General features: G+C 44.5%; 1 protein-coding gene across 3 annotated transcripts; it reads right to left on the reverse strand.

Annotated features, from left to right (window-relative positions):
• Positions 1 to 5,150: 5,150 nt before the first annotated feature.
• LOC101948857 (glutathione S-transferase-like) lies at positions 5,151 to 21,576 on the reverse strand. 3 transcript variants are annotated; one of them, XM_065587791.1, is made up of 4 exons: positions 21,526 to 21,576; positions 21,120 to 21,226; positions 7,433 to 7,564; positions 5,151 to 5,613 (listed from the first exon to the last, which is right to left on the reverse strand). In XM_065587791.1, exons 2-4 carry the CDS (start codon positions 21,204 to 21,206, stop codon positions 5,488 to 5,490), a joined length of 345 nt encoding a protein of 114 aa, XP_065443863.1. In that variant the 5' UTR covers positions 21,207 to 21,226; positions 21,526 to 21,576; the 3' UTR covers positions 5,151 to 5,487. The 3 variants fall into 3 exon arrangements, with proteins under 3 accessions (XP_065443863.1, XP_065443862.1, XP_065443864.1); XM_065587790.1 differs by having other exon boundaries at positions 21,405 to 21,527; XM_065587792.1 differs by lacking the exon at positions 5,151 to 5,613 and adding an exon at positions 5,627 to 5,800 and having other exon boundaries at positions 21,405 to 21,527.
• Positions 21,577 to 22,600: the final 1,024 nt, after the last annotated feature.

Below are 22,600 nucleotides of genomic sequence, written 5' to 3' on the forward strand. Positions count from 1 at the left end.
AGAATCTTGATTGATTATACATGACCATTATGATCTGTTAATCACTTTGTTTACTTCTGTGTATAAATATTGATGCTCACCCCTAATAAACTTGCCACACTTATTCTGAAGCCTTTCAAGCTAAGGATAGTGTGAGCCCGTTGATCAACGAATTAGTGTCTGGTCTCTGACAGATTGTGAGCCCCATACCAACTCCGCACAAACTCGGGTGCTGGAGAGGTAAGTAAGGACTTGCTTTTTACCTAACAGTAGTGTGCCTCAGTCTTCCTTTTCATACAGCACATTAGGTCTGGAATGTCCTTTCCCCTGTGAAAAGTTCCCATATTGTTTATATGCATTGCCTGTGAAACCCCAGTGTAACAAGGCCTTTTAACATAACGTGTGTTTTCATGTATTCCTTTTAACATGTCCAAGGGATTCTCCAAAAGATTAGGCACATTGTATATTTTTACAGTTTGTGGCAATAGCAACACATTAATTACAAAATTTAGCAATAACAACAAGTTCATTGCAAGTGTCCATCTACAGTCATGTTTGTCATGCCACCCCTTTGGCTCAATACCATTGGAGTTTGGGCATTTTAGGGTTAACCTGTGGCTTCCCTTTGCAAAATTCAGTTTTCTCTTTCCTCCTTGTCCTGCAGGATCAAACCCTGATTTCTCTTGCTTAACAGAATTCACTGGCTGATGGGGTGGGCCCTCTTCGCTAACAGCTATTAGCAAGTCCTTCCTTTCCCAGCCAGTCAAGTAATTTGCACTACCCCAGACCCGAGCCAGTCCACCAGTTTTCATATTCGCAACTGCTATCATCTCCAAGGCTGGACTCTGTCTTAAAGAGATACCACACAAATCCAAAGAGTCTGCGGGTGAGAGTTTGCTTGCTCTCCCCCGCATCCTCAAGCATTCAGCCATAAAACTGCTCTGCTCTGACACATCAGTAACCAAATCTGTCCTCAAACCCTGAAGCACAAACTGCTCATTTAAAGAATCAGAAAGGAGACATTCCTGTTCCAACACCATTGTCTCCCCAACAAGTTGGCCCCACACAGCCACTTGGTTATAGGGATGCCTCAATTCCTTAACCACTTTTACTTCCTCTGAGACCTTCTCAAAGCTACCCACACTGGATCTTTTACAAGGAAAGTTAGTGGATCCCTTCACAACAGACAATTTTTGGCTGCTAGGAACTGAAACTTCCTTGATTAAATCACTCTCACACCCTTCAATTGCAGGGAACTGCTTGCACCGAGTACCATGAGGATTCCTTTCTCCAGGAGCTTTTCTAAGCAGCAATTCACCCCTCACAGAAATTCTGCCCTTACCCTCTTCACCTAGGGCTTGCTCTAAAGGCACACTTTCCTGAGCAACAACAGACTCTGTCTGGGTCTTACTTACATTCAGGATCACCTTTGGCCCATCAGGCAGATCTCTACACAATCCCCTTTCAGGCGAACCCATAGACTTCCTAGATAAAAGGTTAGAAATACTTCCCTTCTCTTTGCCACACACAAGCTTAGGAATTTTTTCCTTTTTGCTACAAGTTGTTAAACTGTCCGTAGGTAACACAACCAAATTACCTTTCGGCTCTCCTTGTGCCCTGGCTAGGGTATCACCCTGATCAGACAGAGTTGTTACACCCTTCTCCAACCACACATGAGCAACAGGCAAAATACAAGCACCAGAATTGTTTGGTCTCTGGGATTTTGCTAAGCCACTAACTGGATGCAACCTAGTTACGGGGCCATTCTCCCCAGCAGATGCAAACTCAGGACCATTCCCTTCCTGGGCTTTAGTTGAATCCAGAACCAACTCTGAGACAACTAAATTACTCTCAACCATCACAGGCCGAAAGGCACCTTCTGTCTGCTCCACAGACAAAAAAGAGTTGGAGACGCATTTTCCTTTACTAGACATACTGTTTGGGATTTCATTTCCCTTGTCCCAGCACACCGGGCTGTTCACAGACAACTGCTTGGAGACTGGGGTAGCTTCCTCCATAGGCAAGTCAATACCCCTGACAGACACAGGCACATTTCCTTCACTGTCACTATTCTTCGCACAGGAAACAGATAAGGTATAGGGACACTCATCTTCCACTCTCCTTGCCTTCCCAAACTGCTGACTAGATAAAGCCATCAGCTCACAAGACTGCCTAGGCTCATCCAAAATCTCCTTGTTCTCCTCTCCCTTCGCTTGATCTAATTCCAGATTTACTTCTGAGACATTAGATAGACATTCAGAAACTTCATTCACAGCCAAACAGCTACTTTCCAAAGACAAACTTTTGGAGAAACCCTCCATAGGCACAACCTTAAGATCAATCCTCTCTTGTGCCTGGTTTGTATTAACTTGACTGACCATAGCTTTAATATCATTTCCAATCATAATATCCTTAGGGATTATGTCTTTTACTCCCACAACCATGGTGCCCTCCAATCCCTTCCATTTCAGGTGGATTTTAGCCAAAGGCACCCTGACAAAATACTTAGATAAGGCTACAACAGTTACATCTTCACCTGGCAAGACTTGCTTTAACCAGAGTAATATCTGCCGCGGTGTCCCTCCATGCCATACACCTCACTCCATTCACTTCTGCACTGCTAATAAACTCTGCATTATTTCCCCCATATTTAGCTTTAATGTGAGTTTTAAGGTCAAATCCTTCAGAGACAACAGAAACAGCATTTGCACACAGGGCACCAATGCTGGGCTCTGTGTGGCTTGCCTGTGAGTTTACAACAACAGGGTTAGCATTGGCCGTGGCATTTGGGGTTGCTGGTTTTGGGCTGCCCTTCAGTGTCGGGCAGTCTGGTCTCATGTGGCCCAGCATACCACAGCGATAGCATGTAACCTGCTGGGGATGTGAGTTCCTACCCTCCGGGCCCCCTTGAACTCCTTTAGAAGAGTCAGGTTTATTTTTAAATCCTTCCCTCCTCTTGAACTGGGGAGAATGGTGATCAGTTTTCCCCGGGGTTTTACACCCTTCTCGAGCCCTGTTTTGGGTATGGGCATCCGCAATCTCTGCCGCCCGTAGGACTGACTCAGGGTCCCTGTCACACACAGCTGCTCTCACATTGTCAGGCACAATGTCTAAGAACTGTTCCAAAGTTATTAAATCCAGCAGTTTTTCAAAACTCCCATGAACCTTGGCTCCCATAACCCACTTTTTAACAAAACCCATCAGCTTATGAGCACATTCTACAAAAGTACAATCCTTAGGCATTTTAAACTCTCTAAACTTAACTCTGTAAGATTCAGGAGTAACCTTGAATCGCCTTAACACAGAATCCTTAAACCGCTCATAATTTAATGCTTCTTGTTCCCCCAAGTCATTAAACACCTCCCTGGCTTTTCCAGTCAGTCTGGTCAGCAGGACAGGCATTCGCTGACCCTCAGGGATCTGGTACAGATTGCAGAGGCGTTCAAAGGTAGACAAAAACTCCTCTATATCCTCAGTATCATTGTAAATGGGACACATCCTTTCCCAGTTTTTCTCATGGCGGGGGGGAAGTGGAGTACCAGGTGGGGATGACTTTCTCCGCTCTTCCATTACTTGGAGCTGAAGTCTGGCCGTCTCCTGTTCCATCTTGTGAGTCTCCTGTTCCATCCTGTGAGTCTCCTGTTCCGCAGCGAGCAGCTCTAGACGCCCCTTACGAGCTCTCTCTTCTAACTCTGCTATTTTGTGCTTCTCCAGCAATCGAAGATCTGCTAGCTTCTGTTCATGCTCAAATTGCAGTTTACTTGTCACCCTTTGCATCCTAATTTGTTCTGCATCTTCTGCAGCCTCAGGTAAGGGCTGTGCTCTTGCCCCCTGATCACTGGCTATTAGCAGATTTCTCAATTCTTCCTTTGTAGCTTTCTTTCTAAAGCTTATCCTCTTTTCTGAACACAAATTTTCCAGGGCTTTTTTCCCAAGTCCCTCATATGCTCTTTGTTCAGCCATTGCAGCAGCTCTTTAACCAACAAAACTCTCAATCCCAAAATTCAAATTTGGATAGCGTGGGGTTCTGACCCAAAGCTTAATTGACCTGGTTCTGTGGATCCAAGCACGACTACGCCACTGTGACAATGCGGTTCTGGCGGAACCCAACTGAGAGTGCCAGCTCAGGACAAATTGCTCAAATAGGGCAGTTACAGCCCAAGGCTGGGGTTTTTTCCACCTCTAAGGCAAACCAAACCAGCCAGACTAAGAGGACTTCAGTCTCACCCCACTGGCTAACTGCAAGTCTCACAAGCAATCTCCTTAGATACTCCAGTTTCCCAGTATTACCACCAGTACCACTCGTTATGGGGACAAATGGTTATGAAAACCAATACCCCAGTAAAAGAAAAAGGTTCTCCTGATCCCAAAGGACCAAGCCCCAGACCCAGGTCAATATACAAATCAGATCTTACCCACAAATCACGCTGTTGCCAATCCTTTAGAATCTAAAATCTAAAGGTTTATTCATAAAAGGAAAAAGATAGAGATGAGAGTTAGAATTGGTTAAATGGAATCAATTACATACAGTAATGGCAAAGTTCTTGGTTCAGGCTTGCAGCAGCGATGGAATAAACTGCAGGTTCAAATCAAGTCTCTGGAATACATCCCCCGCTGGGATGGGTCCTCAGTCCTTTGTTCAAAGCTTCAGCTTGTAGCAAAGTTCCTCCAGAGGTAAGAAGCAGGATTGAAGACCAGATGGAGATCAGGCATCAGCCTTATATAGTCTTTTCCCGGTGTGGAAAATTACAGCAACATGGAGTCTGGAGTCACATGGGCCAGTCCCTGCATACTTTGCTGAGGTACAAGGCGTATCTGCCTTCTCTCAATGGGTCCATTGTATAGCTGATGGTCCTTAATGGGCCATCAAGCAGGCTAGGCAGAGCTAATCTCAGCTTGTCTGGGATGTCACCCAGAAGCATAGCATAAGTTTGCCATACAGACAGTATAGAGCCAATATTCCTAACTTCGACTACAAAACTGATACACACATATAGACAGCATAATCATAACCAGTAAACCATAACCTTGTCCTAGACACCCCATTTGACCCCCTTTATACAAGATTTGGGTGCCACTACAGGACCTTGGTTGCAACAATGATCTATATGGTCCCAGTTTATGTCAATAACGTCACAGTCATCATAAAGAAGTTACACAGAAACAAGAAGTATGAGGAAACCTTATTTATTGAAATCTGCATGCACTCTCCCATTTTTAAGATATTGCTTATTTACTGAGTTGTAATTTTGTTCAAAATGCTTTCTACAGTATGTTGTTTCAAACAGTATTTGTGGATCATGTTCTATTCATGGATTTACCTTTCTGGCATGTTCACATAACAGTCTAAAAAAATATTATGATTTACATTCACATGATCCTTGTATCAGTTAACATGGTATTTTTATTGTATGCGCAGCACTGTACAAAATAAAAATGACAGTCCCTCCCACAGAAGCTTAGAGCAGTAAGAGAAGCTGACTAATCACACTAAAGGGAATCCAGCTATTATTTCCTGTTGAAAACTTTGTTTGCAGTCACTACAAGTTTTTCATCAGGGGGAGGCTTCCTCTGGCTGCCAGGCTGTAGGAACTTCTTTATTGTGGGGATGTTGCTTATTCTTGCTTTAAAAACCTAAAGTGAGAAAGGGAAGTTTTTCATTGACGGTTTTTGCCAAAAACAAACTAACACAAGTGTCTGAAATAGGCCTGATCTGATATTGATCCCAATCAGAGAGCCTCAGAATGAGACATCAGCTGTCTTGCAAACTGCAGCCTTTTCTTCTTCCCATTCGTTTGGAGGTTCATGAGAAGCCAGCTTTCTAGGAGAATATGATAAGAACATAAGAATGGCCCTACTGGGTCAGACCAAATGTCCATCTAGCCCAGTATCCTGTCTATCGACAGTGGCCAGTGCCAGATGCCCCAGAGGGAATGAATAGAACAAGTAATCATCAAGTGATCCATCCCCTGTCGCTCATTCCCAGCTTCTGTCAAACAGAGGTTAGGGATACCATTCCTGCCCATGTTTGTTTTGTTGAGTGTATTTCTTGGTTCTCAACAGTGTCAGTTTTCAGGTGGTAACTTCTACCTTCTGGAAGGGTATGAGGCACTGCCATGCAATGTTATAATAATTTGGCCTACAAATTTATCCTAACGGTAAACTTAATTGTCAAAAGTAAGTAAGTGTTAGTTCATAAAATTAATACAACAAATGTTCATGAAAAAAAGGTGAAAAAACAAGACAGAAAAAAATTAATTAGTCCAAACCAAAAGCCCTACTGATATAACTTAAGGACTGTGTTAAAAACATGCTGTGTTAAAAACGTGCTTGGAAAACAAAAAAGTGTGGAACAAAAAAATCAGTGAACCAAAATTAGGGTGTCAAAAACTAGGTCTAATTGATGGACAAAATAATAAAAGGACAAGCTAACCCACCCACCAATCCCCTATTAGGTTCCTTAAAAAGAGACTTTTTTGGGAAAAGCTGACTACCACAATGATGGCTGACTAAAAGACAAGAGAAGCGAAAGGAACAAGCATTTGGCTGCCACCCCACTTGGACCATGGACCTTCTTCATCCCAATCCTAAAATATGTCCTGACCAGATCGGGGCCAGATTATATCGTCACCTTCACCAGCTCCAGCTGAATCCTGACCACCACCTGGGATGTGAAATTTTGTCTCTCTCTTTCCTGCCTCCCACAGTGTTCTTGTCTTTTCCTACCTTAGTTCTTCTCTTTCCTGTCTTGCCCTCTTTTTTCCTTCTGTTTAATATAGGGTGACCAGACAGCAACTGTGAAAAATCAGGACAGGGGATGGCGGGTAATAGGCTTCTATATAAGAAAAAGCTTCAAATATCGGGACTGTCCCTATAAAATTGGAACATCTGGTCACCCTTGTTTAATAAGAATCTGGCTTTGCTGACCAAGACTGTGTATTTTGCAACACTGATATAAGCCAGTGACCAGAAAGAGGCTGCTAAAAGCAAAGCTCTAACCAGCCCGATGCTGGCACAAGTGTGCCAGGTCACGGAGTGGCTGATCAGACCATGTGCTGGGCCTGTTTTTTTCCAGCAGTGAGACTGCAAGTGAGAGTCAGCGACAAAGACAGAAGCTGCATTTTCTGTCTTTTCTGTTCCTTTCTCTCCCCTTTTCTGTGTGTTTGTTTTGTTATGTCTTAAAGGAAACGGACTCAGATGTTAACAACAACAACTCCAGCCCATCACAACTAACTTCTCTCTTTTCCTTAAAAGAACAGTTATTACCATCAGTAAGACCATCAAACCAGGGGGATTTTCCTTCTAAAAAAACTCCAGCTAAAGGGAAAGGGAAGAAGGGATGTTGTTAAAATAAAAGCCTTACTTAATACTTGACATCGTACATTTCTGTATCTTGTAAACTTATGAGTAGTGAATTCACCGTATCATTTGTTGATATGGAGAATTCCATTACCTGTAACAAAGGGAATCCGGAGAGAATTGTGGACACTTTCTCTTCTGCCATTAATATGGCTTCAATCAGTTGGATATCTGCCCAGGTGAGCTGGTTGCCAACAAGAAAATCCTGTCCATGATCGTCCAAAACCTAAAGAATAAGAGGTCAGTTTTATGGGCATAGATGGGTCATATTCTAATTAAATACAATTTCAAAGTACATAGTGGGCAAACTCTATTGTAAGGGCTATGTATTAAGGGGAAGAATCTGAATGCCTGGCTAAGTGGAAAACTTCACTTAGGGCCACATCCTTTTCTGACTCAAGAAGGGAGGCAATTAAAGGATGAATAAAGGTTTCAGAAAAGACAGTGCCTATGAATAGAGAAATTTGGAGTATGTTTTAGAGACAGTAGTAGTTAGATTTCCAGGAAGGGAGATTTGCTTGAAAAAAGAACAAGGATAATTGCCAAGATATCCTGGGAGATGAGATCAAAGTACAAAGCACAGGTAGCTCTTTGTCCAGAGTCTCAGACTATTACCAGATGGAAGGAGGACTTGTTCTTGTATATGCGCAGGGAGAACAGAAGCTCCTGATACACATTTTCAATTACTCCATCTGATAGTTCAGGAAGAACCCAATCATATTTAGCTGTGACCGAATACACCCTGTATTTACACACTACGGTAATAATCTTTGTACAAAATATGCTTTATGAGATAGTAATTGAAAACCAATAACTTGCTGGTCAATAACATCATGGTGAAATGTATGTACAACATGTGTATTAAGAAGAATAAAAAAAAAAAAAATAAAAAATAAAAAAAAAAAAATAAACTGAAATTATAATTCAGTGTGTTTACCAGACAAGTCAGTAAACTGGTTTCTCAAAGACAAAGGACCACCTGGTGGCTCTAGCCAGGTGTCATCAGAGTTAATTGGCAATCACCAGCCAAGTGGCCATTCTTTGGCAACAAAGAGGGCAGAAACAGACCAATCTCCTTTTTAGTAGGGCTGTCAAGCAATTAAAAAAATTAATCGCGATTAATCGCAGTGTTAAACAATAATAGAATACCATTTATTTAAATATTTTGGGTGTTTTCTACATTTTCAAATATATTTATTTCAATTACAACACAGAATATAAAGTGTATAGTGCTCACTTTTGTATTTATTTTTTATTACAAGTATTTGCACTAAACCCCCCCAAAGAAATAGCATTTTTCAGTTCACCTAATACAAGTACTGTAATGCAATCTCTTTATCATGAAAGTTGAACTCAAAAATTTAGAATTATGTAAAAAAAATGCATTAAAAAATAAAACAACGTAAAATTTTAGAGCAGGGGTGGACAAACAACGGCCCACCAGCAGCTTTAATCTGTCCCTCAAGCTCCCGCTGGGGAGTGGGGTCTGGGGCTTGCCCCACTCCGGTACTCCAGCTGGGGAGCAGGGTCGGGGGCCATTCCAGGCAGCTCCCAGAAGCAGTGGCATGGCCCCTCTGCAGCTCCTGTGCGTAGGGGCAGCCAGGGGGCTCAGCTCTGGACGCTGCCCCCGCCCCAAGCGTCACCCCTGCAGTTCCCATTGGCTGGTCACCATGGCCAACAGGAGCTGCAGGGGTGGTGCCTGCAGATGGGGCAGCGTGCAGAGCCATCTGGCCGCACCTCCACGTAGGAGCCAGAGAAGGGACATGCTGCTGCTTCCGGGAGCCGCTTGAGGTAAGCGCCGCCCCAAGCCTGCACCCCTGAGCCTCCTGCTGCATCCCAATCCTCTTCCCCAGCCTTGATCCCCCTTCTGCCCTCCAAACCCCTCGATCCCAGCCTGGAGCACCCTCCTGCACCCCAAACTCCTCATCCCCAGCCCCACCCATGAGCCCGCATCGCCAGCCAGAGCCTGGACCCCTTCCAGCACCCCAACCCCCTGCCCCAGCCCTGATCTCCCTCCCGCCCTCTGAACTCCTTGTTCCCAGCTGAGAGTACCCTCCTACACCCCAAACTCCTCATCCCCAGCCCCACCCCAGAGCCCAAACCCCCAGCCTGAGCCCTCACTCCCCCACACCCCCGCCGCAGCCTGGAGCCCCCTCCTGAAACCTTGAATTCATCCTTTCTGGCCCCACCCCGGAGCCAGCACCCCCAACCAGAGCCCTCACCCCCTCCCACATCCCAACCCCAATTTTGTGAGCATTCCTGGCCCACCATACAATTTCTATTCCCAGATGTGGCCCTTGAGCCAAAAAGTTTGTCCACCCCTGTTTTAGAGCCTACAAGTCCAACCAGTCCTACTTCTTGTTCAGCCAATTGCTCAGACAAACAAGTTTATTTACATTAGCAGGATATAATGCTGCCCGCTTCTTGTTTACAATGTCATCTGAAATTGAGAACAGGCATTCTCATGGCACTGTTGTAGCTGGCATCACAAGATATTTACATGTTAGATTCGCTAAAGATTTATATGTCCTTTGATGCTTCAACCACCCTTCCAGGGGACATGCTTCCATGCTGATGACTGGTTCAGTTTGGTAGCAATACAAAGCAGAGCAGACTGACACATGTTCATTTTCATTATCTGAGTCAGATGCCACAAGCAGAAGATTGATTTTCTTTTTTGGTGGTTCGAGTTCTGTAGTTTCTGCATTGGAGAGTTGCTCTTTTAAGACTTCTGAAAGCATGCTCCACACCTTGTTCCTCTCAGATTTTGAAAGGCACTTCAGATTCTTAAACCTTGGGTCCAGTGCTGTAGCTATCTTTAGAAATCTCACATTGGTACCTTCTTTGCGTTTTGTGAAAGTGTTCTTAAAATAAACACGTGCTGGGTCATCATCCAAGACTGCTATAACATTAAATATATGGCAGAATGCCGGTAGAACGGAGCAGGGGACATACAATTCTCCCCCAAGGAGTTCAATCACAAATTTAATTAATGCATTACTTTTTAATGAGCATGGAAGCATGTCCTCTGGAATGGTGGCCAAAGCATGAAGGGGCATACGAATGTTTAGCATATTTGGCCCGTAAATACCTTGCAATGCTGGCTACAAAAGTGCCATGCAAATGCATGTTCTCACTTTCTGGTGACATTGTAAATAATAAGAGGGCAGCATTATCTCTCATAAATGTAAACAAACTTGTTTGCCTTAGAGACTGACTGAACAAGAAGTAGGACTGTGTGGACTTGTAGGCTCTGAAGTTTTACATTGTTTTGTTTTTGAGTGCAGTTATGTAACAAAAAAAATCTACATGAAAGTTGCACTTTCACGACAGATTGCACTACAGTACCTGTATGAGGTGAACTGAAAAATACTATCTCTTTTGTTTATCATTTTTACAGTGCAAATATTTTAAATTAAAAAATATACACTTTGATTTCAATTATAAACACAGAAGACAATATATATGGAAATGTAGAAAAACATCCAAAATATTTAATATATTTCAATTAGTATTCTATTGTTCAACAGTGCAATTAAAATTGCAATTAATCGTGATTAATTTTTTTAATCACGATTAATTTTTTTGAATTAATCGCGTGAGTTAACTGCAATTAATTGACAGCCCTACTTTTCAACAAACAGCATGGAACCTCTTTCATTACAAGACTCTGTGTCTCTGCCCTCACAGCTGGAAGGAACTTTATCTAGGGGTAGCCGTTAGCAAAGTGCATTTCAAAGGGTGACTGGACTATAAAAGTTAGAGGCAAAACACCCAAGGTATTCTATCTTTTTTTCCCTTTCTTCTGAATTGGTAACTCCAGTTAAAGTACCTGACTTTTGTATATTGATCCCTTACAGGGAAAACAGACCTTTAATATCTGAACTCTCAGGAGAGCAGAACACGTTTGGGGGAAAATCTGGGACTAGGAGTGTGTTGGGTGTGACATGTATGCTTTTTGGCTGTTTGTGAGGGGCCCAAGCTGGGAGCTAAAGCAGCAAAGCATTGTGAGGCACCCAAGGTTGCAGCGCACATGGTAACACAACCCCTCACTAGTTTGGATTGCACCCCAGAATATGACAATAGCCTATCTAGTTTGTGTGAGTGTTTTTGAGACACGAAGGGCAAGTCTACACTACAAAATTAAGTCAACCTAAGTCAACTTAGAGCCACCGCAGTAATTAAACTGCTTTTGCATGTCCACACCTGCACCGATTTAACTGTCACTGTGAAGCATTGTGGGCCGACATCTGAAACGCAGCAACAGTTGCAAGTTCTGATTCAGATTGATGACATTCAAATCAAGTATAAGACTTTGTTATATAAAAAGCATCAGCACGCTGGTTCCTTGAAGCCGTCTTTGGATAGGAGGTTTATGTTGCATTGCCTCTCTCTGGGTTGGTACAAATGAATTTAACAGATCATATTCTTCATTGCCTTAAATATAATATGTTTCTCAGAATAGCTAGGTGTATAATCTGAAAATAGACACACTGGGATCGAGCATGGCTCCACATCAAATAAGTCACAATTGAGAGGTTAAACTCTTACTGTTTCCCCCCCATCATCTCTAGTACATTTATTCTTTTTGAGGCCCCAATCCTGCAGTTGACCTGACTTTCACAGAGGGTCCCATTAAAATCAAATTAGGCTATAACTGCAGATGCTTCAGTAGGAACAGGGCCTACAGAATGTGTAGGATAATTATATTTCTTTTTAAAGCCCAGATAAATGGCCAGCAAATTGTTTATTACAGTTACAAGTTCATGAGTTTTCCTTCAGCATTGTGTGCTGACTGTAAATTGTTCCTTCATTGCCACATACCTTTTCATAGACTGGGAAGTATCTGGTTGTGGCCCTCTCCTCAATTAAAGCAAGATTCTTCTCCTTTTCCTTGGGGGGGTAATTTATGGTGAACCCTGATCACATCCATCAAATCTCTTGTTCCTTCCACCTACATATCAATCCTGTAGAAAATAGTGACCCCCTAATCATTTCAGCTTTTCTTTACGACTTAGAAAAATGATTGGTTTTTAGAGAGTTGAAATTTGTGTTATCAGGATTGGTTTTTAACTGTCATGTGAATTGCTCTTTTAGAAAGGTTAAATGGTCTGTAAATATCTGTATTTTCAAAACAAAACATGCTCAACAACAATGCTGAAGTTTCCTCTCTGAAGTGACCCTATCAACATAATCTTTAGCTGCATTACTCTTTTAGCTGAACACTGATATCTCCCAAGTCCTCCACCAAGTCGTGCACAGAGAAGTAACCTATATCTAAGGCCCAAATCCATCCTCCCATTCTGAGTAGCCTGGCTGTCCACAGAGAAGATGCACATGGATCCTTTCCACCCTATGCTCTTCAACCATGCAGGCCCTAATGTGTCTCCTTCACAGGGGAAGGACAAAAATGACAGATGGATTAGATCAAAGCACATTGTCTGGCCTGAGCCCTGCAATTCCCCTACCTGGCTCCAATTACACTGGTCTACAATTATTGAGAAGTCGTCTGCTTCAGAGATAAAATGTGCTATTTATTATGAATTTTGATGGGCTGAATTCAAATATGACAATTAAAGCAACTGATTGGCTACAGTTTCTAAGATATTTAAGTTTTTATATTTTATGTCTATGTATATTGTGTAGATAGTAGAGTTTTAATCATAAATTGTAAACCTAGGTCTTTTCATGTGTTTATGGTTGCTTTACATGATAATATTTCACCTGTCCTGTTTATGTAATACTTTAAAAATCAGCAAAAGGTTTATATAAATAAAATTTATTATGAAACAAAAGGCAAAAAACTATTATGTACATAGTTTAGTCCTATTCAGTGTCTACTCGGTGCTTCTTGGCTTGTCTCTTGTATTCATTAAATGGAGCATCTCTTGTCACTGTCCAGCAATAGTCTGCAAGCATTGATGGGCTCCATTTGCCCTGATAGCGTTTCTCCATTGTTGCAATGTCCTGGTGAAATCGCTCGCCGTGCTCGTCGCTCACTGCTCCGCAGTTCGGTGGAAAAAAATCTAGATGAGAGTGCAAAAAATGTATCTTTAGTGACATGTTGCAACCAAGGCTTTTGTATGCCTTGAGGAGGTTTTCCACCAACAACCTGTAGTTGTCTGCCTTGTTGTTTCCAAGAAAATTTATTGCCACTAACTGGAAGACTTTCCATGCCACCTTTTCCTTGCCACGCAGTGCATGGTCACTCGAAGAAGTTCACGAATCTGAGGACCAGCTAAGACACCTTCCTTTATCTTAGCTTCACTTAACCTTGGAAATTTTCCACGGAGGTACTTGAAAGCTGCTTGTGTTTTGTCAATGGCCTTGACAAAGTCTTCATCAGACCCAGCTTGATGTGTAAGGGTGGTAACAAAATCTTCCTTGATTCAACAAATGGAGGATGCTGAACACTTTTCCTCCCAGGCTCCAATGACTGTCAGAGTGGCCAATCTTTCTTGATGTAGTGGGAATCTCTTGCACGACTATCCCATTCGCAGAGAAAATAGCAGTACTTTGTGTATCCAGTCTGCAGACCAAGCAAGAGAGCAACAATCTTCAAATCGCCACAAAGCTGCCACTGATGTTGGTCATAGTTTATGCACCTCAAAAGTTGTTTCATGTTGTCATAGGTTTCCTTCATATGGACTGCATGACCAACTGGAATTGATGGCAAAACATTGCCATTATGCAGTAAAACAGCTTTATGACTCGTCTTCGATGAATCAATGAACAGTCTCCACTCATCTGGATCGCAAATGATGGTGAGGGCTGCCATCACACCATCGATGTTGTTGCAGGCTACAAGATCACCTTTCACGAAGAAGAATGGGACAAGATCCTTTTGACGGTCACGGAACATGGAAACCCTAACATCACCTGCCAGGAGATTCCACGGCTGTAGTCTGGAGCCCAACAGCTCTGCCTTACTCTTGGGTAGTTCCAAATCCCTGACAAGGTCATTCAGTTCACCTTGTGTTATGAGGTGTGATTCAGAGGAGGAGGATGGGAGAAAATGTGGGTCCTGTGACATCGATGGTTCAGGACCAGAAGTTTCATCCTCTTCCTCATCTGACTCAAGTGAGAATGATTCTGGTGCATCAGGAACCGGCAGTCCTTCTCCGTGGGGTACTGGGTGTATAGCTGATGGAATGTTTGGATAATTCACAGTCCACTTTTTCTTCTTTGACACACCTTTCCCAACTGGAGGCACCATGCAGAAGTAGCAATTGCTGGTATGATCTGTTGGCTCTCTCCAAATCATTGGCACTGCAAAAGGCATAGATTTCCTTTTCCTGTTCAACCACTGGCGAAGATTTGTTGCACAAGTGTTGCAGCATACGTGTGGGGCCCACCTCTTGTCCTGATCGCCAATTTTGCAGCCAAAATAAAGGTGATAGGCTTTCTTAACCATAGTGGTTATATTGCGCTTTTGTGATGCAAAAGTCACTTCACCACAAACATAGCAGAAGTTATCTGCACTGTTCACACAAGTACGAGGCATCTCTGCTCACTTTGGCTAAACAGAAATGTGTCCCTTTGCAAAATCAAACACTGACAAATAAGAGAGCACGACACTGTATGATTTCTAGAGCTGATATAGGGCAATTTGTTCAGCAGAGTGATGTAAGCTTCATTATGATTGCATCATCCATGACTTCTAGGAATAACATGATGCAATTCATATCATGTATGACGCAATACCAGCTTCAGATTGCATCATTCATTGTTTTGCCTAAAAAGCAAGTACTGTCCAAACCCAGTCATAGATGTATTGACTATATGTATTGATATAGGGTTACCATACGTCCGGATTTCCCCGGACCTGTCTGGCTTTTTGGTGCTCAAATCCCCGTCCGGGGGGAACTGCCAAAAAAACGGACATGTCCGGGGAAACAGGAAGGCAGCATAAGTCAGGGTCCGCCCGGCCCTAGCAGGACCCGCCGGGTCCGCAGCACAGCCCAGCCGCCCAGCTACATTGTAGCGAGCTCGGGCGGGGGAAGAAGGGGGGCGCAGCCACAGAAGGCTGCGGAGGGGGCGCTGCTGCCCCCGGAGGCCGGGCGGACCGCGCGCCCCAGCTGAGCCCGCAGGACCACGGGGAGGCCGGGCCCAGCCAGCGGCTCGGGCTTCCCTCATGGGCCGGGACTCCCCGGCTACTGGGGGACCCTTCCTGCAGCCCCGTCACCCCGCGTGGCAGGAAGACGGCTGCGGCGTGGGGCAGGAGTGCGGCGTGTGCCGGGGCTGCAGGGACCTGCGCTGCCCCGGTCGCCGCTGAGCATCCGAAGCCCCCGCCAGGCAGAGGCTGCCGGGTGAGCGGGGGAGCAGGGCAGGCGGGGGTGGGGGTGGGGGTGCAGAGGCTGCAGGGTGAGGAGGAGCAGGGGAGGCAGGGGCATAGAGGCTGCAGGGGTAGGGGCGCAGGGGCAGGGCAGGCGGGGGGGGTGCAGAGGCTGCAGGGTGAGGAGGAGGAGGGGAGGCAGGGGCATAGAGGCTGCAGGGGTAGGGGGGCGCAGGGGCAGAGCAGGCGGGGGGCGCAGAGGCTGCAGGGATGGGGGGGTGCAGGGGCTCCAGGGCCAGTGGGGAGCAGGGGGCACAGAGGCTGCAGGAGCCGGGGGTGGTGGTGCAGGGGCTGCAGGGTGAGTGGGGAGCAGGGAAGCACTTAGCAACTCCCAACCAAGGTCAAAGTGGGAGGGAGGAAGGGGCATGTGGGGTGCTCAGAGGAGGGGGCAGAGTTGGGGCAGGGACTTTGGGGAAGGGGTTGGAATGGGGGTGGGGAAGGGGTGGGGTTGGGGTGGGGCCAGGGGTGGGGTGGGGAAGGGGAAGGGGCGGAGTTGGGGCAGGGCCCCGTGGAGTGTCCTCTTTTTTAAATGTTTGAATATGGTAACCCTAATTCATAGATCCAGTCAAAGATGTATTTTAGTCATTTCTGGTTTAAATTGAGATCCCTTCCCTTTATAACTCACTTATCCTCCGCCATTCCCAAGTCAAGGGTCGTATATACTGACCCAATAGCATATCTTGAAAACTAGAGCCAATCAACAATTTTAAGCATCATTTTCGTTCTCAGTGACCCAGAATTAGTAAAGTTTGACTACATTTATTTCAGAAGCATTTTGGCTGTAGAGCAGTGTTACTTGTATCAGGAAGCTGCCATAGAAGTAGGAAAGCAAGCCTGGGGTTATGTCTATGCCCAAGCAACTGATCCTGAGTAACAGAATACTGAGAGAGGACTGTACTCATTCTCTGTGCCAAAGGTTAAATGTTCAATTCTCTTCTATCAAAGTCAGTGGGAGTGTTGCTGTTCATGTCAATGGGGGCAGGATTGGGCCTAAAGTGAATGCAATGCACAAGAGACAAACATGCTAAGAAATAATTATTCAAATTAGAGTGTCAAAGGCATCTAGAATGAACAATTACCCTTCTGATCACCACCCCAGGTCAGGACTCCCTTATATCAACATTGATTGCTGAAGCTGTGGCAGGGATTATCTGAACCAGTAAATGATTTCCTGGACAAGGTTAATGGAGAGATAGGCTAGGCTAAAGGGTACTGTAATCGGAGTAATTCGATACAAGATTGCGACAGTGGGGAACCTCCTAGTTTAGGAACACCCAAATGAGCGTGGGGAATTACATTGAATCTGCTCTTAAAAGCTGCAAGATAAAGTGGTGTTCTCTCTCTTTGTCTCTTGCTGTGAGAACAGCTTTTGCTTCTGTTCACGCCCTTGGCACAGGATCCAGGGCTGGCTCCTGAACAGCCTGGATGAGGAGCGCTACAGGTAGATGCACAAGACAACAGAACCTGAGACTGCAGAAATGAGAGCCTTGCTGCATACCCACTACGTGACTCCTGCCTAAGTAACAGGGCTAAGGAGGAGATTCTGTAGCTAAGTGCCTCATTTGCATGCCAAGTGTCATTTATACCCATACTCCTTCTGAGATGCCCGTTCTTCACCCTGACCCTGTCCTGTTAATTAATGCAGTGAGAGCACAAGAGGTTTGAGATTCATGCCCAGCGTAAAGGACACCCTCTAGCATTTAGCTTTCCTTGTGTTCACTTGCTGCCTCTGCTCACACTTGCACTAGAGCACAACCACCAGGTGAAGAAAGTTATTGGTGTTTCTTCTCACCTCTCTAGTGTCAGTAGTTATAGTTTATCCCTGCACACTTGCCTGTCTGCCCTTGAGCACTGAGGGACATATTTTGTCTGTTTTGCCCCATCTGTACTTAAAAATGTGTGTTAAGATACGGATTTTAAAAACAAATGTTTAACAAGCTTTCAGCTGATAGTTTCATTTCCAATATGCATAGGGCATAAGTTGCTTAAAATGATTTTGAAATCATTCTGACAACTAAATAGATGCATGTAACATCTCAGGGTACGTCTACACTACCTGCCGGATCGGCGGGTAACGATTGATCTATCGGGGATCGATTTATCACGTGTAGTGTGTAGTGTGGTTGAACAGTAATTTTTTAGAACAATTCTAAATTAGAAAAAGAATGTGTCACATTTATATTAAGGATGCATAGATCGTTTACAAAGGATGAGAAGATGTTCTTAGCATGTTGCAGACATAAGACAGAGCCCTGGATAGGATGATTTAGTTGGTGCTGGTCCTGCTTTGAGCAGGGGGTTGGGCTAGCCGACCTCCTGAGGTCTCTTCCAACCCTGATCTTCTATGATTCTAAAGTAAAATAAATAAATAAATCTGGGAGTCACTCAAGACTCAGTCTTCAGCCTCACCCTGTAGTAGCTTTTCATATTGTTCTCTTGTTTCCAAAAATTCTTCTTCAAACTGGAAAGAGAGTAATAAAAACAAGACAGCTGAACTATGTAACAGGAATTATGAATCAGGAGATATCTGAGGGCTTTTCACTTACGGGGAAATTTGAAAAACCCGATAATACCAGTTGATTAACGAGACAAGTAATGAAATCCCCCAGCTCAACCCCTGTTCTGTGACCTGGGTGTCAGAATGATGTCCACAAATGGAAATAAACACGTTTCCTATTTTAAAATAACGTTAGAAAATCCTCCTCATGTCTGGCAGCTACCACTGTACTTCTCAGTGTGGAAAGGAGCCTCAAAAAGCAACACTTCACCACAGTGAAAAGTGCCACTGGGGACAGTACCTTTTGCTAAGAAGTTTTGCAGCGTGGACTAAGGCTTCCATAATGCAACGTACCATTTCAGCTGTCATTTTTCTTATCTTGTTTTCTTTTCCCTGTTCCCTAAAATAAGTTTACTATCATTTCATGTATCTCGGTCTGATTCAGTTCGTCGTACATAGATTAGGATTACCATACGTCCTCTTTTTCCCCGGACATGTCCGGCTTTTCGGCAGTCAAACCCCCGTCCGGGGGGAATTGCCAAAAAGCCGAACATGTCCGGGAAAATGGCGGCTCTGCTCCTCCCCTGACTCTTCGGCTCTGTTTAAGAGCCGAGCTGCCCGAGCGCTACGGGCTTCAGGCAGCCCCCTTGCCTCCGGACCCCAGCCGCCGGCCAGGAACTTCCCCTCCCGGGCTCCGGCGGCGCAGGGTCCGGAGGCACGGGGGCTGCCCGAAGCCGGTAGCGCTGGGGCAGCTCGGCTCTTAAACAAAGCCGAAGAGTCAGGGGAGGAGCAGAGCCTCCAGCCGCGGCGGCTCTGCTCCTCCCCGACTCTTCGGCTCTGTTTAAGAGCCGGGCTGCCCGAGCGCTACCGACTTCGGGCAGCCCCCGTGCCTCCGGACCCTGCGCCGCCGGAGCCCGGGAGGGGAAGTGCCCGGCTGGGGGCGCAGGGTCTGGAGGCATAGGGGCTGCCCAAAGCCTGAGCGCTACCAGCTTCACGGTTTGCTGGGCAGCCTCCAGACCCTGCTCCCCCGGCTGGGCGCTTCCCCTCCCGGGCTCCAGCTGCGCTGGGGAAGCGCTGGCTGGGGGCACAGGGTCTGGGGGCTGCCCGGCAAACCGTGAAGCCGGTAGCGCTCGGGCAGCCCTTTCCATGTGGCTGGGAGTGGGAGGGAGGAGGGGGCGGAGTTAGGGCAGGGAAGGGGCGGAGTTGGGGTGGGGCTAGGGGTGGGGCAATGGGCGGGGCCAGGGCCCGTGGAGGGTCCTCTTTTTTTATTTATTAGATATGGTAACCCTAACATAGATAGAATCTTCGGGCCTGTAGCAGGGAGACCATTTGCCTGGCTCCTGCTTGTGGCCCAATGTGTTTTCACAGCTCCCTCTCTTCAGGGCCCCGTGGGAGTGCCGTGTATATAGTCTCCCTCAGGGTAATCGTCAACTCTCCTCCTTTCATTTTTAACATATCACAAGTAGGCAAATAGATTATGGTGTGCCTAGGTGAAAGCACATTTGTTAAATGGTTTAGGAAAGGCGGGTAGAGTAACAAACTGTTTGTTAACAGATTAAAAGCAAGGAGCAAAAATGAATGCAGACAAGAGCAGAAGTGTAGAGTGCTTGCAAAGAGAGGAGAAGTTTGAATGGTCTGTAGAAGAGGAGAAGCCAGTGCAGAGACTCAGGAAGTGTGCACATATCAAAGTGGCAGAAGAGAGATCATTTTGGACAGACTGGAATTGAGAGAAAAACCCCCAAAAGAGCTCAGCCCAACCTTTAGGTTAGCTGTTATCTTGACCAGGGGTGATGCAATGGAGCTTAGTGATAAGAACCTCCCACATCAAGGACTTTAGTACAGGACAGCTCTTATTCTGCAACTAGCTTTCAAACACCTGTGTCCAGTAGGATGCTGGCAGAGTGTGCTGTTAGAGCAAGAGACAAGATCAAAGCCTCTGCATTTAAGTTCCAAAAGGCGATTGTTACAGATGGAGATACAGAAAAAAATGGGTTTAATCCTCAAATTATTAAAAATTGTTGAAAACCATATGTTTTACTCTTGCCAGAGTCCAGCAGTACTAATAACCATGTCAAATAACAAGCCACAGATACTAAATAAATGCGGTGAAAGACCAAGTTCATGAGTTCCTGATTGCATGAAGAAAGGTAATACATTTATTCAAAAAGCTTTATGCTCAGTACTAGTACCTGATTGGTACAGCCAGCCATGGTGTTATTCATTAACATACATTGATAAGCCTGTCAGCTTTTTCAAGATCATTGACAATGAGTATTTTCTAATTTTTAAAGCAGCTGAGGATGACACGAACTATTTAAGATTTTTCTTCTTAACCAAACCGTGGTCATTTAAAATGTTACCTCTGCTTCTCTATTTCCAAACCTGAGTTCTGGAACTGCAGAAGTCTCCTTGCCCTATAAAACTACCCCTTTCCTCTTACTTTTGACAATATCATCACCTTGCTTTTATAACAAGAATTTTCACTGTAAAGAGACAGTGCTATCCTAGCATTGACATGGCCAAGTCAATAGGGCTCTCTGTGAGGACAACACTACAGTGCAATGAATTGCAGGATCAGGGCTTTAATGTCCAACTCTAGGCTATTGAAGGAGGAATCCAGCATTGCGGCTAGCAGTATTTTTAATAAGAGCAGATAAAATCTGTTCTATATCCTCAGTTAAACCCATTTTTTAAGTTATTTATTCATGACTTGAACTGCACATTATCTTTTCTACATTTTTTAAAGCAAACTTCACTAAAAAATTGTCTTGCTTGAGTTTTATGTTGGAAATTAAGATATCTTCTGCCCTGGAAGACTGTATACACAATTCAGTGGACGGGAACTGGGTAACTATAACTCTATTGGAGTGTTTGTTTTTTTTCCTATTACCCGGAAATAAATTCAACCAATCTATATGAAGTCACTTGATTTCTTTATAAAGAACAAACCTCGACCCCAGCTGCTGCCAACAGCCAACGTATGGATTCCATTCGTCCTCTTCCATTGAAGTAGTGAAGTTTGGGTTTCCCAGCCATGAGTGCAAGTGTCTGGTCTCCTGATGAAGAAAAAAAAATATTTTGAAAATCAACTTTATAATCAAATCTATTCCCCTCTCTCTTTTCCTTCCATACTCCTAGAAACTGATGCGTTTTTCCTAGACTAGAGACTGCATTCACCAGCACTTGTCACTACATACTAAATGAAACATGGGGAAGAAATACATTAGCTCTAACATTTATTCTGTTATCAATCCCACTGTGGAGATTCTCAAACAGCTCAGGGTTTAAGGAAGTGAGTTTTATTTGAGTCTTGGTACTAATCTTCTTCGAGTTCCCTCCCAGCTTCAGCACTTGCCTTCCCATTCTTAAGTGAGGAAATGTGCCTCTAATAATGCAACATTTGAAACTCCTCCCTGTAGTAGGAGTTTTCAGTCAATCTGAGCAGGAGACTCCCACTTCTGTTAATGAATGAACCCAATCCTTTGGCCCCTATTTGTCAGTAAGTACATTTCAGTCTGTTTCCTAATGCTGTAGTGTGGGAAGATATTGTTCTCAATGTGCCAATGTTTCAAAGGGGTATCCCTGATTACTACAATGTGACATTTCTTTTTCATACCTTTGGGATTTCAGTTCCTGTCTTCTGAACCGTAGTACTGGAACAAACATGAATTCTTCAATGGTTCATTGGGGATTTTCTGGCTTTCAGGAGGTTTGTTAACTAAATTCTATTGTACTTCGGGCTAGTTACTATATTTTTGCCGTTACTTTTTTTTTTTTATTGTTAATTCTTCTACAGTCAGAAAAGTACCTCATAGCAGGACAGAGAGCCTGATCTATGCATATTTATAGAGGCTGATGCCTGTGTATTTTTCCATATTACAAGGTTTGCAAACTTTACCAAAAAGGAGAAAACGATGAGACTGGAGGGGAAATTTTCAAAGGCACAAGGGCAGTTATGTGTCTGGCTTCTATTGAAAGTCAGGCAATGATGACTTTTCAGAAAATAAAGTGTCTTGTAACATTCACTGTATTTCAGCATAAGTGCCTAGCACTTTCTGCAAATCATTCCTAATGACTATCGACCCCACTTAACAAAGATGTGAACAAACTGAAATAAGTTGATGATGATCCTTATAAGCTCATTTAGAACCTTCCCACTAAATAAGGAAAACTGCCAAGGTGCCTGTTATAAGAAATGCTAGGGGACCTTTGTGTTACTTTAGTCTGACACTGACCCCGACCTAGTTGCACTCTCCTCGTTTTTGCCATAAGGTAGCAGTGTACTGAGAGACCCCTGGGATATCTTGTTTAGTAGAGGAGAGCACCATGACCTACCAAACACAACGCTATGCATTTTGTTTTGTCCCAAAAGTCCCTTGCACCACTAGGAGCCAGAGAGCCCTTGGCCACCACATGTACTGAGGGCCAAA

This window comes from Chrysemys picta, chromosome 3 (genome assembly GCF_011386835.1).
Source record: "Chrysemys picta bellii isolate R12L10 chromosome 3, ASM1138683v2, whole genome shotgun sequence".
NCBI classification, from domain to species: Eukaryota; Metazoa; Chordata; order Testudines; family Emydidae; genus Chrysemys; species Chrysemys picta.

Bases quoted from the DNA above. Each gene is read 5' to 3' on its own strand.
- LOC101948857 (XM_065587791.1), bottom strand. From the start codon at position 21,206: ATGGCTGGGAAACCCAAACTTCACTACTTCAATGGAAGAGGACGAATG. The intron at 7,565-21,119 runs GTTTGTTCTTTA...CTTATTCTTTAG, and splicing joins TGGCAGCAGCTGGGGTCGAG to GTTTTGGACGATCATGGACA. The intron at 5,614-7,432 runs GTAATGGAATTC...TTCTCACTTTAG, and splicing joins CCGGATTCCCTTTGTTACAG to GTTTTTAAAGCAAGAATAAG.